The 18,409-nt window shown below is 43.2% G+C and overlaps 1 protein-coding gene across 2 annotated transcripts in view; it reads right to left on the bottom strand.

Moving 5' to 3' along the window:
* Positions 1 to 16,635, bottom strand: part of PDGFC (platelet derived growth factor C) — a 117,144-nt gene extending 100,509 nt beyond the window's left edge. Inside the window, exons 1-2 of one of the 2 annotated variants that reach the window (XM_085221995.1) lie at positions 16,296 to 16,635; positions 15,231 to 15,567 (exon numbers count right to left, since the gene is read on the bottom strand). In XM_085221995.1, the coding sequence (XP_085078121.1) occupies positions 15,231 to 15,348 (118 nt within the window). In that variant the 5' untranslated portion in view covers positions 15,349 to 15,567; positions 16,296 to 16,635. Of the gene's footprint in view, positions 1 to 15,230; positions 15,568 to 15,735; positions 16,230 to 16,295 lie in introns of those variants that run through there. The other variant, XM_085221996.1, reaches the window with a different exon arrangement.
* Between the last annotated feature and the right edge of the window lie 1,774 nt (positions 16,636 to 18,409).

Below are 18,409 nucleotides of genomic sequence, written 5' to 3'. Positions count from 1 at the left end.
AGCTCTCAATGCTCACTGTAAAAAAAAACAAGTACTGTTTGGACCAAAATTTTTCAAGTAAATAGTTTACCTTCTCATAGAGCTTCCCTGCAGCCCTACAAATTGCAATTACTATCCACAAAGACTGCCTCCCTATGATTTATGAATATAGACACTCAACTGTAACCAATACTCTTGAAAGGGGGCATAACATTGTGTTTCTGATATTTCATAATTCTTCAGTGGGTTTTTTTGTTTATTTGTTTGTTTGTTTTGTTTTTTAAATATGTACACTTATAACACAAGCTCTCTAAGCAGAGCTCCTCAACCCTCGCAAGTAATTAACAGTTAAAGGAAGGAAAAAAGTCTTGGTGAGAACCTTGTTTCTCCTCAGAACTATTTCAGGAAATACTAAATTATTCTTTTTTCTTAAGTGCCAGGAATAACAAGAAGACAAAACATGGTTACTCTAAATCTACTTTTTCAACAAGGTACCATTGTTTGTTGTCTCTTACTGCCCCAAGTGGCAATGTAAGCATGTGCCAAAGAAGGTGACCCACAATTTTCAGAGAGAGAAATATTTTTCTGTTGACATACTTTTTTTTTCCCCCCAGTACTTGGATCCTGATTTTTAAAACTTATCATTTGCTCTAAGCAATGAAAACCATTGGTACGAAGCTGTCTCTTTAAAGCGCTCTTAAAAGACAAGCAATTCAAAAGGTCACGTCCAACATTTTGATTTCGGTGCACAAAGAGACAACAGAGGAAAAATGAAAATTGCTCATGTTGAGAATCTAACAATCCTAGGAATCTGCCTCTTTTTCTGTGCTTCATCAGACTTATAAACACATTACATGAAAGCAAGTCTCAGTATAAACAGTAAGAGCCAAAAGTATCGGTTTCTCTCTACTTCCTGGATATGAACTCTTTGATTAACATCAAGTGAAAGAAAATGGCACAGGATTCATTTCTTCCTCTAAGAAATCTCCACTCAAGTTGATCATTACATGGACTAATAACTACAATGCCCATGTATCACAGAATCACAGGAACATCAAGGTTGGAAAAGACTTTCAAGATCACCCAGTCCAACCATCCACCTGTCACCAATAGCTCTCACTAAACCATGTCCCTCATCATAATGTCCAAATGTTCCTTGAACACCTCCAGGGTCGGTGACTCCACCACCTCCCTGTGCAGCCCATTCCAGTGCCTGACCATGCTTTCAGATAAGTAGTATTTCCCAATGTCCAGCCTGAATCTCCCCTGGCTCAGCTTGAAGCCATTCCCCCTAAGTTCTGTCACTGTTACATGAAAGAAGAGGCCGAACCCCAGCTCACTGCAACCTCCCTTCAGGTTGTTCTAGAGAGCAATGAGGTCTCCCCTGAGCCTCCTCTTCTCCAGACTGAACAATCCCAGCTCCTTCAGCCGCTCCTCATACATCCTGTGCTCCAGACCCCTCACAGCTTTGTTGCCCTCCTTTGAACACGTTCCAGGGCCTCAATGTCTTTCTTGCAGTGAGGGGCCCAAAACTGGACACAGTACTCGAGGTGTGGCCTCACCAGAGCTGAGTATAGAGGGACAATTATTTCCCCATTCCTGCTGGCAACACCGTTCCTGATGCAGGCCAGGATGCCATTGGCTTTCTTGGCCACCTAGGCTTCTATGTCTTGCCAACATAGAGCAGCCTCAAGAGACCATTGGAAGCTTGTGTACCGAAAGTTCAGCAAGACTTATCTGTTCAAAGAGCAACAGTCACACAAGGAACAGGGTCTCAAAAAGAGTTCTCAGCTTCCCATGCCATAGAAAAACAAGCTAAGCCAGGATTTTGCACTCTACATGAAAACTAGATAGTAATCTTTGCTATTTTCAGCTTCGTGTCCTTACGGTGAAAAATTTCCCAACTCTCCTTTTCAGTACCCTTACTAATGTGCTAATCAGGTGGTAGGTCTAATAGACTTGTAAAGTAAAAGTTATTCATGCACAACATTAGGAAAAAATGTTCAACCACATTTGGGAATCAACATTCGGCCTTCTACTTGTAACAAAAGGGATAGATAGACAGAAAGACAGGTTCAGAAAAACACACTAAATTTTTTTATTAAACAGATAGCTTTCAACACTTATTTCTTTTCCACATCTCTCTGTCTCAATTTTCAGCATATACTGCTTCTCTGTGCTATAATGCATCCAACAATGCTCAGCTATCCTGCAAACTACAGAAGAGACCGTTTTCTTCAGATAAGAAAGCAATTCATATCCTGTAAATGAATTTTATAGCTAGGCAGGAACAACCACCATAGCAAACATGAATACAATTGCTGAGCTTATTTAACTTCATGTTTTATGAATGTAATCAAGTCTGAAAAAGAAGTCACCTTGCTAGATGTTTCCTTTTTCCAGGCTTTGATTAATGACAGTGGCTTTATCTTGCAGATGTGCATCATATAATTTTCTCCTAGTAATGAGAACTAATTTCTTCCCAAGTTCAGGGCAACTCCTTATACACAGAGGAAACTTTTTGGGTGCGTTAATGAAAAGCTCCTCATTATATCTTTGTATCTTTGACACCTATCCAAAGTACTGTCATTAAACAAATATAGGGGAGTAGAGGTAGTCAATACACTGTTTGTCTTTGTAGTTAAGTGAGCAGAAAGTCCAATAAACTACTAGTGCATGGATAGAGTGCACTACATTAAGCAGCACTGTTAGTGCTGCCTTCATATTAATGATTTGACTAAAGTGGGGATGGAAGAAAATTAAATGCAATCATAAATATTAATTACTTTACAAAATCTTTGTAAAGTACTTCAAAGCAATGAGTATTCTTAAAGCGAAGATGGAAAGGAGGTAATGTAACCAAAAAATCAGTGTGACTGAACTGTGACTAAAATCTAACACCAATTATTTTTGTATTTGACATTGTATTGCCAACATAAGTCTGTAGATACACACATACAAAAAAAGGTGCTCTGACTTATAAGACCACTCATTTAAAGAACAACAACTGTCTTCTGAGATCCTATAGAGGCAGGAGTACAGGATTCAGAAATAAATCGCTACTCTATTCCATGTTCAGTAGCAACATCTGGGTGCAGATGCAAATTCCAAAAGAAAATGGCATGAACCAGGAGCAGCAACAGATGAGACGGTATATCTTTGTGTCTCTGTGGATCATACTGGCCACATCCAAACTACAAGCTGGGTATGGATCCACAAATTCAACAGCCTCTGCTGCCTGGAATTAAATAAATGTATGAACAGCTGACATGTAGAAGACCAGGAAAGAATCCTTTCTTCTTTAATGTTGGAAAATGAGAGTGAAATAGAAACACTATTCGTCGTTACCTAGCATTACGTGATCTTCACCTACACATACATACAAGCCTACTATTTAGCCCATAAACAACTTCATTTATTGTTTTGAGGATCTGCTTAATATAAGGTTAAACCACTTTTAATACAATCTAAATAGTTTCAGATCCAGTGTTTTCACTGCTTGCCTAAGTCAACCAAAAAAAAGAGATGGCTGCTTTTTAAAACTACGAGGAATGTGTTCTTTTCTGAAATTCAAATGCTGAACGTAAAGATTAATAAATACTTCCCAAAAGTGAAAAAAAGCTGAACAAGTCAATTTAACCTGAGAATATTACCTCAATAAAAAGAACAAAAACAAACAAACATTAAGCGCCCACGTACATAAAAATGTCAGAACAAACCACATACAAGTGCACATAACTATAAATTCAAGTCATTAAAGACCATCCATTAAGCAACTGCTGCTAGGAATGAATGCTTTGCTGTTGCCATTTTCCATAAAGAAAACTAAACACCTATGGTGAAACATTTAAAACGCTTTCTAATGAATCAGAATCAGTAACAAGATAAGGGATTTTCTGTGTTTGTTTAAAATACCAAGCAAAAGAAATCAGCTTTATGCATGGGCATTATTCCAGCCCTGACCCAGTACTTTCAGTGGTAGCATTTTAGACTCAAGGAGAAGCTATAGATCCTGTAAAACTATCGCTTGGCATTAGACATACCACAGCCACAGCATCAGTTTCTTTAATGCAAAGAAATCAAGCCAGACCAAATTTTGGCAATGTAATTATGCAAAAAGCAGTTACACTGCAGAAACACACCACAGCTCTTTCACTTGGTATCATTACACAGCACTTTCAAGCTTGATTAGTGGGACAAATCAGTCCTGATAAAGCAAGCACAAGGTTTAAAAATGTGAAGTAGAAATATAAACACAACAACACAAAACCATCTTTCCAGCTACAAGCAATAAGAGAAGTTTGCAAAACAGACAAATAATGAAGTAAGAGAGCTTTCTTTACTTTTATACTCCAGAGTCCCAAAGTGTGCCACGCTCGAGGTACTAGACAAGATTGCAAGTAACCACAGTGCTTTCTCTCAAGAAGAAAATGAACTTAAAACCCCTTTTCCAGCCCTGGCTAAATTCAGAACAGCCACTTTCCCAACCCCACACTGCTTTTTGCAATTTTTTGAAAATCAGTTATAAAGTAGTAATCTCCAGTTAATAAATAAATAAATAAACAAAATTAAATAAAAGTGGCCATTCCCAACATCTCATAACAGTCATCATGTGGTCAGCAGATCAAGGGAGGTGATCCTGTCCCTCTACTCTACGCTGGTCAGATCTCACCTGGAGCCTTTGTCCAGATGTGGGTCTCTGACTAAATGAGTTGGGTGTCTTGGTAATAGGGGATGCTGAAAAGATGGAGAATCTGAATACTTTCTTTGCTTCAGTTTTTAATGCTAAGACTAGCCCACAGGAATTCCAGACCCTGGAGTTAGAAGAAAAGAGTCTGGGTAAATTAAGACTTTTCCTTTGGTCAAGGTCGATCTGGTCAGAGAGCATCTAGGCAAAATCAGTGCACACAAATCCATGGGCCCTGATGGGATGTGCTGAGAGAACTGGCAAAGGTGACTGCTGAACTGTTCTCTATCATCTTTGAAAGGTCTTGGTAAATAGGAAAGCTGACTGAAGATTGGAGGATATCCAGTGTTACTCTAGTCTTCAAAAAAGGCAAGAAGGAGGATCTGGGAAGTTATAGGACAGTCAGCCTCACCTCCGTCCCTGGAAAGGTGATGGAATAGTTCTAGATGCCATCTCCAAGAAACTGGAAGAGAAGAAGGTTATCATGAGTAGTCAGCATGGGTTCACCAGGAGGAGGTTATGCTCTACCAACCTTCTACGATGTCATCACTGACTGGGGCTGATGATAAAAAGCTGGGAGGATTGGCTGACAGATCTGAAGGCTGTGCTGCCATTCAACAAAACCTGGGCAGATTGAAGTGCTGGGCAGGGAGGAACCTGATGAGATTTAACAAGAGCAAGTGTAGAGTCTTGCACCTGGGGAGGAATAACTGCATGCATCCATACAGGTTAGGAGAGGAGACCTGCTGGAGAGGAGTTCTGCAGAAAAGGACTTGATGGACAACAAGTTGGCCACAAGCCAGAAATGCGCCCTTATGGCCAAAAAGGCCAATGATATCCTGGGGTGCATTAAAAACAGCATGGCCAGCTCATCGAGGGAAGTGATTCTCCCCCTCTATTCTGTCCTGGTGAGGCCACATTTAGACTACTGCATTGAATTCCAGGCTGTTCATTCAAAAACAACAGGGATCTCCTAGGAGGAGTGGGCCACAAAGATGATTAAGGGCCTGGTGCATTTTCCACGTGAGGAAAGTCTGAGTAACCTGGGTCTGTTCCGCCAGGGAAGAGAAGACTGAGATGGGATCTGATAAACATTTATAAATATCTAAAAGAAGGTGGGAGGCAAATGGACGAAACCAAGCTCTTCTAGGTGATGCATAGCAATAGGATAAGAAATAAAGGCCTAGAACTTGAACACAGAAAGTACCATACTAACATGCAAAAGAACTTCTTTGTGGTATGGGTGACAAAGCACTGGAACAGGTTGCCCAGAGAGGCCGTGGAGTCATCTTTGATGGAGATATTCAAGACTATCTGGACAGCTACCTGTGTGACCTATTGTAGGGAACCTACTTTAGCAGTGGGGTTGGAGTCAATGATCTCTTGAGGTCCCTTCCAACCCACGTAGTTCTGTAACACTGCGAGAAATATGGTTTTGGAGTGCGTCCAGAGGAAGGCCACAAAAATATCCAAGGGAAGAAGAACCTTCCCTGCAACAGCTGGCTGAGACAGCTGGGGCTGTTCTGTTTGGAGCAGAGAAGGCTATATGGAGACCTGAGAGTGGCCTTTCAGTATCTGAAGGGGGGCTATAAGAAGAAAGTGGACAGACTCTTTAGCAGGGTTCATTGTTGTGATAGGACAAGGGGAAATGGCTTCAAACTAAAAGAGGAGAGACTTTGATTGGATATAAGGAAGAAGTTTTTTACAATAAGGGTGGTGAAGCACTGGAACAAGTCCAGAGAGTGGATGCCCCATCCCTGGAGACATTCAAGGTCAGACTGGACAGGGCTCTGAACACCTGAGCTATAGGTGTCCCTCTTCATTGCAGGGCAGTTGGACTTAAATGGCCTTTAAAGTCCTTTCTAACTCAAAAGAGTCTATGATTTTAATCCATTAAGGACTTATGAGTGTAAGTGAAAAGATGTACTGTTCCCCAAAATATTCAGATCCTTAATGATATCACTCATCACAAATTCAGTCTCCACTTCATAAAAAAAAATAAGTACAAGGCTGAACCAGCACTTCAGGCAAATACTTTGTGAATTCCTATATCAGCACGTACCACAGGAAAAACAGGGACTGATTAGCAGAAGTTTCTAGAGAAATTAGAGTTGCAGGTTCTAAGCTGAATATAGATGTGCCATGCTCCCAGGGGTCAGGCATAAATTGTATGCAATGCTGGTGTACATAGAAGTACACACCTTCATTACATTTGTGAAAGGAGAAGAAGGTGAGAACAACACAGGATCACAAGAGCTGAAAATCACTTCACTGAGAGTTATTTCATATTTCAAGAGCACGTGTATTCTTATAAAACACACACTTGTGTATTCTTACAAAGCAGCCAAAGGCTACTAGCTATCAATCCTTCCAAATACAGAACAAATTACATTATCTGGTAACAGATGTGAGTGATTTTAATATTTGGAGAGAAACTTCACAAATGATTGGCTGGAGGGATGAGTAGGAGACATTTCTTCTAGTAGATGGATTTTAAAAATAAATGTGCAACTCTAGAGAGGTTGGAATGATGAAAGTATCTAGCAAAGAGATGAATCAGGAAGACAGCCAGTGAGGGAGTCAGTGGACTTTTCCATAATCATCAAACATGGGATGGAAAGAAACAAGTTACAATGGCAATGCGTGACGCTGAAAACTACCTTCTTTTTTCCCCTCCTAAGGGAAATACCTGAAGGAGATAGAAGGAATATGTCCACTTACCACGGAGACTGAAAGGCTATTTTTGTGGATGAGACTTATACTAGAAATAAGAGTACAACTATTCCTGTAAGTTGTTAAAGACTAGGTAGTAAATGCTAATGAAAAAAAATCATGATTTTTTATTATTATTTTCCTGCAATCTTGCTGCAACAAAAAAGAAAAGAGCACATCCAACAAGAACCCTGAATAATTTTCAGAAGTAGCTTTTAGGTGAGGTCAGATATCACAGTTTTATTTCCTTTCAAGAAATCAGGTTTATTTTGAAATCATTGCCTGTTAGCTCTCAATTACAAGGCTTTACTTCACTTTCAGGTCTACCATAATATTGAGCAAGAGACATATTTACAGGTATGAATCTCCTTGCATAACATCAGACACCCTACACAGTAAGACACTTGAAGCCCTGAGATATATTTTTGAGAGGTAGTCTATTGTAACGTTTTTGAAATACAAAGTGCCAGTAATATGAACACCATGAACACGAGTGTTTTACAATCTGCACTGCACCATGAAACATCATCTGATTCACCTTGTAAAGGACTATATAAATACAAAATGTCCAAGGAAGTTATTTTTACAGTCACGTTATTTTGGAGGTAGCCTCACACATGTACAGTTAATTGCAACTAATGCCAAACTTTAGCAAGGTTTTCATCCTGAAATTATTTTCACCTTTTAGTCCATGAAGAGTTGTGAGGGGTAGCTGAAGTTACGTTGGCAATAGCAGAGCTGAGCAGCCACATCTCATGACAAAGAAGGCATTACAGTAGCTGACACCAATGCCTCTTCACCAAACTTACAAAGTTCTCCCTACATAAGTTCACATTTACACTGATGAATTATTGTATATAGAAATTCATTATTAAAAAAAAAAAAAGCTACTTATCCTCTTTTGCATTCCACTTTCTGAAAGAATAATGAAATGAGTCATAAAGGTTTTCAGTTGATGTGCCACAGCTATGACTCCCAATGCTTAAATTTGGTCCAATGTAAGTTTCCATAACAGATTTTTAACTTGGATCAGAGTTGCTGCTTTTCCATAAAAACCTATTTATATGAATAGAGCACGCAGCCAAAACGGTTGCTTTGTAATTAGTTCAGGCATGTTTAAATCCAGAAGGGAAACTGTTTTAATTTATTTCCCCCTGGAACACTACAAAGTTCCACTACAGCTTTACAGTGTAACCACGCATATCAAGAAAGAGCCTTCATTGACCTAGAAAAAGGATCGAATTATGCTGTTGAATTGTTCTTCTATTTCTCTGCTCCACTCTGAATGCACTGAAATGTTTGAAAATACTGTTCCTGAGAATTTGCCATCTATAGTGTCAAAGACATTTTGGCAGAAAAAGAAAGTCTTGTTGAGGGCAAAATTCAGTCAAGACGACTGTAAAACTTAATCCACACCTTCAAATTTGGACTGAATATCCATCACTTAAACATCTTGTAAATGACCCAATTTGTTTACACGGCCCTGTAGATTTTTAATGGCTTTTCCATAAAGAAGTTATTGCATCCATTCCTTTTATTTTGTTTGAGAGCATTTGAATAAGCCCCAGAACCACAAGCAAGTGAAACAGACTCTCTGCAGATGGAAGTGGCCTCATATAATTCACCACTACCGGTAGAAGAGTCAGAACAACACTTTCTGTTTGGAAATACCTTCACACACAGCAGAATAATTTCCTGTGCCTTATGTCTTCTTAAAATGTTCAACTATTGTATAAAATGAGTTCTGGTTTCCTATCCATCAGAGGAAGAACACAAAGCCACTTGGACTTGCGTTCCCCATTGCTTTCAGTGAATGTGAAGGCACTCAGATGGTTACACAGTGAGGTCCCCCAAGGCAAGGAGAACAAACAATAATAGCAGTAATAAGAAATAAATAACCCAAACTTATCAGTTGTTCTACCTGCTATCATGCCCTGGTTCATCTGACACAGCTCCACAAATAGAGTTTAATAAAAAGACTGGACAACTGCTTTTTCTGAAAAAGACCATAGCCAAAGATTCAACTCAGCAATGTTATTCATTATTTCACAAAGTAGAAGCTCTTTCAGTAAACTTATTTCTCCCCACTTAATGTGCTTTAAACAAATGATACTTAAAAAGCAGCAGAGAGATTAAAAGGACTAGACTGACATGGACAGTATGGTAGGAGTGCCTCCGAGTACTACTTTTTTTTTTTTTTTTTAAACTCTTCAAATATAACATTCCCTGCTATTTTACACCTGGATTTCTCTTTGACAGAGATCTAGGCCTTTGTTGATAAGTGCCAGACCAAATTAATTCTCTAAGGGTGTGTTGCCACTACAAAAACAAAACCAAGATAAGTTGTTACTGGGTGCTACTCCCTTCCAACTCTCTCATTCTCACCAGTATAAAACGATGCATCTATACAGTGAATAACGCTTGAACATTTTCCTATTTCATGAGCAAAGCTTTTCCTGCTTGTAATAGACGTAAGAGGATATTTCATATTCTCTTATCCCAGCTCCAAATACTTGCATATGAAAATGTCCAGCCTGGAAAAGAGAAGGATCTGTGGAGACCTGAGACTGGCCTTTCAGTATCTGAAGGAGGGTTATACTAAGGAAAGGAACAGATTCTTAAGCAGGATTTGTTGCTGTGATAGGACAAGGGGAAATGGTTTCAAACTAAAAGAGAGGAGACGTAGATTGGATATAAGGAAAAGTGTTTTTAAGAGTAGTGAAGCAGTGGAACAGGTAGCCCAGAGAGGTGGTGACTGCTCCATCCCTGGAGACATCCAACATCAGGCTGAATGGGGCTCTGAGCAACTCGATCTAGCTGTGGGTGCCCCTGTTCATTGCAAGGGGGTTGGACTAGATGGCATTTCAAGTCCCTTACAACTCAAAAGATTCTATGACTAGAGAACAAGTGGCACGCAACATGCCAAAAAACTTCAAATCTTTGAGGTTGGAAACGATCACTAGGTTTATCTAGTCCAACTGCCAAACCATCACCACTAAAACTAGTACCTAGCTGCCACATCCTCTTGAAAACTTCCGAGATGATGACTCCACTACTTCTCTGGGCTGCCTGTTCCAATGCCTTACCACTCTTTCTGAGAAAAAATAAAAAATAAAAATCTTCTTGCATTGCATTTTATTGCAGTGTTGAAGAACTTCTCTAATTTGTCATAATCACAAGTCAAAAGAGGATGTGGTGTACTTCTTCACTTTCCAGGAATAGAGCTTTAAAGTGTTTCAAAACAAGTGTTGGATTAAACAGAAATATATTAATCTTAGAACAAATTGCATCACTATCATGTTTCCTTTTAGATGACACGTTCATATTTTGTTCTTCCTTTTCCTCTCAAAACAAGTGAAATTTCTGCCACCCAGCAGTAGTTAGACTGTACCAGCAGTTGTTAATTCAGCCAGACTCAGCAGAAGCAGCATTGCTTCCCACTGCTTTGAAGTAGGTTCTTTTGTCAGAGATAATTTTGCAGTCACATTAATGCACTTAATAAAAGCACTGACATTGTCACCTCCAAGAATTGGATGACCTGCATCCAATCAACAGCACCAACACACTTCAAGTGTTGCAAGCCCAAGTTAAATGATCTCCAGCAGAAATTTCATATCGTGATTCTGTCCTTATCCATGGATTAGCTGCAAGCTCCTTCAAAGATGCACAAACAGGGGAATCCTCTAGATGATTATGATGGGACACGTAAGGCCAGGCACTACCTAAAGAGAAGACAGAAGCCATTTCTGTCCTTTTGACATTTTGCTGAATTCCACCTGCTCCCACCAAGTCTTCCCAAGAATGGTCTGAGATAAACAAGTCTTCAACTCCAGCTTGTCACTTTTCTTTTTGTTTAAATGACATAACCCTTCCCTTTCCAAAAGATTTAAGAAATACATTATAAAGCGATCCATGATCAGATCTTTAATATTAAGGGTTTCTATTCAAAAGCATAAGAAAAGAAATCACTTAAAGGAAATGAGCTATCAAAACATTGGCAAATTACTTATGCTGCAGGAATGACAGCAGTCTAATGAAGACTATGGTTCAGCAACTTTATTCATCACCATTCATTGATCCTTCCTTCTCCTCCATTCAGCATTGGTGAGGCCACATCTCTGTGTACTGGGGGTGCCAGAATTGGACAAGAAAGACCTCGAAAGACTTTGGAAAGCCACCAAGATGATAGAGGGATCAGAGCACTTGTCCTGTGACGAGAGGCTGAGAGAGCTGGGACTGCTCAGCCTCGAGAAGAAGGTGCTCAGGAGGATCTCATCCATGTGTACAAATACCCAAAGGGAGGTTGCAAAGACAACAGAAACAGGCTCTTTTCAGCACAAAACGGAAAAGACTGTATTAAAGCATTAGGAAGCACTTCTGCACGCAGGCTGCCCAAAGAGGCTGCCTTCCTTGAAGAAAGGAAGAGTCCCTTCCTTGGAGATCTCCCAAAGCTACCTGGACATGGGCCTGGGCAGCTGCTATGGGTGGCCCTGCTGCAGCCGGGGCTGGGCCTGATGCACCCCAGTGGACCCTGCCAACCTCAGCCATCATAGGATTCTCATTTGAAACTGAACGCAGGAAAATTAGTATTTCTGACTAATTGGTACTGGTGAACTGCTACCTGACCTCAGCTCCTCAGCCTTCTAAAATAATTCATTACTACTTTCCAAATGTACATACCTCATTAGCTATATGGCTTAGGGCACCTGATTTTACATTATTTTAAAGACATCCTTATATTTCTTATAGAAATTGTAACATCTGACTTCTGTAGCTTAGTAAAGTTACCATAAACACTTATCATATCTTCCCTAAAAGGGAAGGAAGAATAATTTAGTTTCTCCTACCTCAAGTTGCAGTTAAATCCAATCTAAACTAACAGTGTCACATAAGCAAATGTACTCAGGCCACTAGAGTTAAGTCATTCTCATTAAATACTCCACCAAAAGCTCCCCCAGACACTGTTGAAACTAAAGAAACAAGCTGAAGATGATAGAAAAATAGTATAGAAAAGTATAATGAGAAGTACACAGATCATTAACAAGAAGAAGAAACAAGTAAGCCATCCAAGTAATCAAATTCAGTATGCAAGAGATTGAGTTTTGTTCTCCCAAAGGAAACTGAGATGCCTTTCTTTTGACTCCTTGTTACAATATGGAAAAATGGTAAGAAATACATCAGTCATAAGAGAACTGATAAAGCCAACTATACCTGAAGATCCATTCAAGCATAATCTGTTTTTCAGCATAACAAAGTATGCTGAAATTAAATTGAAATTAAATCCATGTAAGTAAGTGGGAGCCATCACTACATACACCACTTGCTACTAGTTCCATCTCCAGAAGATGGTTGTATAAACGTCTTTCATCCTTCAGATGAGTATTTACTCAGTTGAAATGAAAACACTGAAGATACGATTTTTCCCCCCTCCAAGAAAATCACAAACTCCTTCAATGTTAAACACAGTTCACAAATAAATCTTTTCTTAAGCAAAACCTGGCCATCACAGAGGTCCAGCAAAAAATGAGGTAGTTGTAAGTCATTCCAAACGGAGCTATACCAGCCTTGCAAGGCCCATCACACTGAACTCCTGGGAGGTAATAGCCAAAGGTTGTGTTCTAAGAATACCTAATTTACAAATACAAAGAAGTACTTTCCCTAGGAAATGACAACCTAAAATGTCACCTTACAGAAACAGAGGTTCTTAAGCACTCTTTCATTTCACAAATAAACCCAATTGAATCCAACTGCAATTCTGACAACATTAACGCTCATTTAGCAATTAAAAAAACCCTCCACTTATTAAAAGGTAAGTCCATAAGCAACTGCTTACCTTCTGTAACACAAGCAGTCCCATTGATTTAACAACTGGTCACAGACATATGCAGTATCACCTTGACCCACCAGCTGCATCATCCACACATGGAGGTGAGTAACACTGTAATCCTCACTGCATCAGAACTACTTGGCCACGCAGCAGTTTTGCAAGTAGAGGACAGAATTTTTATTTGTAGATTGCGTGAGTGAAAAAGCTCTCTCTCTGCTGACCAACGATTATTTGGCACACGAACAGCAATATCTCATTCTCCTACTCCAGGCAGCTTGAACCTGCCTCTAGCTAAAAGCTATACAATCTTTAGGTTGCAGCAGAGTGTAAAAACCGCTCTAATTAAACTAAGTAAGAACTGGTTTGACCAGTGTTGCTGATCCCCCAAATAATTAAAATCAGGGAAGAAAAAAAAAAAAAAAAAAAAATCAGGAGTTGGTACTTAGTTGCACTTAAGCTTGTACTCATTTTTGAGAAAAGTTTTGTAACTGAACAACTAGAGAACAGATTTCTAGTAAACAACAACAAGCTGTAACAACAACAAATAAACGCGTTGTAAGTATAAACTACCAGAGAATACAGTTCCACAGCACTGAAATCTCCTGGATTCGCACTCACTATAAGAGCACTGACTGTACCTCACAGCATGCCAAATCGCACAGCAAACCAGTTGAAGCCTGACCCAAGGCAGCTGCAATTCGGCTGCATGTGAAGAGAATTCATCTTACGCTGTCACGTAGACTTACGTCCACTTACACAAGTTGTGTTTGCACGATCCACCTCTCACACCTCTCTGCTGGATCCCTGCCATTGTACGGTGCCCTGCATTAACAAGCACTACTATGGAAAACCGACCCCACAGCAGGTTTTGAGCTAACAAAGTTGAAGCATAACAATGGCATCTGGGCATCCTGCTGCAATCACAGATTGAGCAGACCATGGCACAGAAGTACCAGATTTTAGTCTATTAGTGCCAAGCTCCTTTTCTCGCAAAGTGGTGCCCTAAATTCTCCAGATGTCAGGTAAGCCAGGAAGGAGCAGAGGGAGCAATTTCTCCTCTCACACAGAGCAGATAATTTCCTGTACCGTGCACAGAGTCTGATTGGCTTCCTGTCAGGGCAGTGGGTCCCGGGGTCTTTTGATCACTTTCCTCCGGCCCTCCACAACTGCTCTGATTAGAGATTGATCCCCACGCCGCGCTTTGATCAGCAGTGCTGGCAGCCCGCAGGTGCCATACATCATCACATTAGCGGGCCACAGCAGTGTGCATCTCTCATGCTGTGCTCGCCAGCACTTTATGGATCCTGCCAGCGCACAGAATGCTTGCTGAGCTCCCCATCTTTTCTTTCTATTAGAGAGATGACGTAGAATTCTTTTATCAGGGGAGTCCCAAGTTCAAAGCTGACTAAATCACGTTAGTCCTAAAGCTGCATTTTTGCCCTATTTCATTACAGCACGCAGGAGTTTGAGAGCTCTCAGCTTCTCCTTTTGTCCTGCTCTGTGCCCAGGCATAGAGCTCGTTTTAGCTGACACGCAAAGGACTTTTTTTCCCCCTTTTTCCCTTCTCACGTTAAGCACCACGGCTTCTGTAAGCACATGCTAACGGCCCAAACTTCAGATATCGTGCACCACGCATGGTTTCATGCGGTACATAACGCATCAGCTTGCAAAATACTCTTTAAAAAAATGACTTCCCAACAGCAGATCAAGAGGAAAGGCGCTTAGAAATCTGAATAATTTAAATCACATGGAGTTCAGAGGCTAAGCAAATTACACACCCCGGAGCCGCCCGCGCTGAATGAAAGGAGCCTTTCTCCAGCCCCGCGCAGCCCCGGCCCAGGGGGATTCCTGTCTGAGAGTTCTCCAAACACTTCAGGTACACATGAAAGTTGGAAGTAATTCCCTCTTCCTCCGCGGGATCAGCCCTCTTCCAGCCCGCCCCGGACACCCCTCACCCACGCACGGCCCCGGCTCCCCCCCGGCGGCCCCTCTGCGCGGGGGGCTCCGCGCCCGCCCCGCCGTTACCGTTCTGTTCCTTAGCGCCGGGGAAGGCGAACTTGCTGCCGAGGTCGGACTCCGCGACGGCCCCGTGCCTCCGTCCGGCCAGGGCGGATGTCAGCAGGAGCAGCCCGAGGAGGAGCATTGGGCCGGCGGGGCGAGGGGCTGCGGCGGAGCAGGCGCTGGCGGAGCGGCACCGAGGCCCGGGCGTCTCTCAGCGCCGCCAGGGGAGCAGGCAGCACTGAGCCTGCTCTGGCAGCGGAGAATTGCAGGGTAGTTTCCACATAATCCCATCCAAAACTTTTTCCTAGAGCCCTTGTCTGCTTCTTCAGCTTTTGTTTTTCTTGGGGCTTTTTTTTTTTTTCTTTAAAAAAAAAAAAAAAAAAAAAAGGATCAAAGCAGGATCTGGACTCAGACCAGTTTCTCGAGGACTAAACAATCCGGGCCGTGCCGGGCGGGGGCCGGGATTGCTGCTGCAGGCGCGGGGCCGCCGGGGGCGTGCGGGCGGCCGGTGCCGCGGAGCAGCGCGCACCTGTCAGCCAGCCGGCCGCCCGCGGCGGGGCGGGACGGGACGGCCGCGCAGCGCTCCGCACCGACGCCTTCCGCCAGCCGCGGCTCTCGGAGCGCCCCGCCGCCGGGAGGGGCACGGGCAGCGGCGGCAGGGCAAGCAGCCGGCAGGGCAAGCAGCCGCCAGAGGCGAGCGGCGCGGCCCCGGGAGTCTCCGCCGAGCGCCCGTCCTCTCGCCGGAGCCGCGCAGCCCGCTCGCCCCCTCCGCGACTCTTTCCCAAAGCTCCTTTCCCAAGAGCCCTCTCCCTAAACTCCTCCCTTCTGTCTCCCCCCGCTTTAAACTCGTCCGCGTCCTCCTCGCTTCCCACTTTCGCCCGCCCCCGGCCCGCAGCCGGGGCAGCCCGTTACGGCGCAGGGGGAGGACGAGCCCCCGATCGGCAATGGCATTGCGGCGCCCCGCGGCGGCCCCCGCCGCCGCCCCGCTCGGCTGCCGGCACAACAGGTGCCGTCGTGGGGCTCGGGGAGGCCTCGGACCCAGCGGGCTCCTGAGCTCGGACCTTGGGGTGAGGCGCCGTGCTGACTTACCGGCTGTGCTTCGAGAGGTGGTCAGTAGGCGATTGGTTTGGTGGTAGGAGATCGATGCTCTCCTTTGATGCTGCGAATGAAGCGCCAAGGGAACGCTCTGGATGCGGCTTGTTTTTCTTCTGACTGAAGTTGGTGTTGGAGTGACCTTGAAACGAAGTGCCCGGCATGCACATCGATCGGCTGAGTTGCCGCCGTGTGGTGCTTCGCAGCTCTGTCCTGTGCTGAAGCAGGACAGGGTGGTGTTAGGTCTGGGGGAGCTTTCTTTTTGCTTTGGAAGTCAGAAGTGAACGTGGCAAGGAGTACCCCCCACACACACTGATTTATTAAGCACCATTAAAACAGCGCCGTGCTCAAACTTCTCTGTTTTAGCTGATGACCTTTCTGGTTTGTTTGGATGTGGTTTGAGCTACAGCTACGTGATGGGTGGGGTAACAACAAAGAGGCTCACTGGCAGGGCAAGAGGAGCAGTGGGAAAGATGCATCTTTTCTCTCAGCTGAGAAGTTTGAGCAGTGTTCTTTAATAGTAACTTCAGCCCACAGAGCTTTGAGGGAGCTTGGGGAGATCTGTGTAGCCGTGGTACCACACTCTGTGAAAGGCACAGGAGAGAGAGACCGAGTCTGCACTCCTGGAGTCTTGAGTACACGCTATATAAATGCCTCATCCTTTGACCCAGCTCTTTCCATTATATAACTGAGCTATTTCTTTGCCTCAGCCAAAGTAACCCTTGAGATAGTGATAAACATCCCCTCTGTTCCTAATAAGTGACATATTTCTAGTAGCAACTGAAAGCTGTCCAGCCAAGCTGGGCTGCGTCCTGAAAGGCAGACTTGGAGCATTCCATAAATAGCAACCCTTCCCTTACAGAGGGTGAAGAAAGTCACTGCACGGAGCAGACTGTGCAGTTATTTTTATTATTGCTGTCATTAAAAGTAGTTATTTTTTGGCTTCCATTGTTGTTATTTTAAATTTGAAAGAAAAATATGAAGTGCTGCTTTCCAGGTCTTGTAATGGTACTTCTCGTAATCAAGCAAATGAAGTATTGCTTGGTAACTTAACCTTCATTTCCTGATGGTTTGGTTTTGTTTGTTTCTTGTATTTCAGGGGATTGAGAACAAGTTTCCTCTGAAAAATGTAGACCTAATGTCTCAATCTATACATGTGAACACAACATTTTTCATAGCTTTGGAAGCTTTAGGCTGTGTCAGACCAGCATTTCATCTGCCATCCTGGCTCTGGCCTTTCAAAGGAAAATGCAAGAACTCCCATAGTGGGTGAATATGAAATAACACTGAAGAGGAAGCTTTTTGTTTTAATCATAAATCACAGAATTGTAGGGGTTGGAAGGGACCTCTAGAGATCATCGAGACCAACCCCCCTGCCAAAGCAGGTTCCCTACACCAGGTCGCACAGGTAGGCGTCCAGGCGAGACTTGAATATCTCCAGAGAAGGAGACTCCACAACCTCCCTGGGCAGCCTGTTCCAGTGCTCCGTCACCCTCACCGTCAAGAAGTTCTTACGCACATTCGTGCGAAACTTCCTATGCTGCAGCTGATGTCCGTTTCCCCTCGTCCTGTCTCCACGTACCACTGAAAAGAGACTGGCCTCACCGCTATGGCCGCCACACCTCAGATATTTATAAACCTGGATCAGGTCCCCTCTCAGTCTTCTTTTCTCAAGGCTAAACAGACCCAGTTCACTTAGCCTTTCTTCATAGGGGAGATGCTCCAGGTCCTTCACCATCTTTGTGGCCCTCCGCTGGACTCTTTCCAAGAGATCCCTGTCTTTTTTGTACTGGGGAGCCCAGAACTGGACACAGTGCTCCAGATGAGGCCTTACCAGGGCAGAGTAGAGGGGGAGGATCACCTCCCTCGACCTGCTGGACACACTCTTCTTAATGCACCCCAGAATGCCATTGGCCTTTTTGGGCACGAGGGCACACTGCTGGCTCATGGCCAACCTGTCGTCCACCAGGACGCCCAGGTCCCTCTCTGCAGAGCTCCTCTCCAGCAGCTCATCCCCCAGCCTGTATTGGTGCACGCAATTATTCCTCCCTAGGTGTAAGACCCTACACTTGCTTTTGTTGAACCTCATCCGGTTTCTTACTGCCCAGCTC

Source organism: Meleagris gallopavo, chromosome 4 (genome assembly GCF_905368555.1).
Source record: "Meleagris gallopavo chromosome 4, MGAL_WU_HG_1.1, whole genome shotgun sequence".
Lineage (NCBI taxonomy): Eukaryota > Metazoa > Chordata > Aves > Galliformes > Phasianidae > Meleagris > Meleagris gallopavo.
The sequence above is the reverse complement of the archived record's forward strand: the minus strand, read 5'-3'. Positions and strand labels throughout refer to the sequence as shown.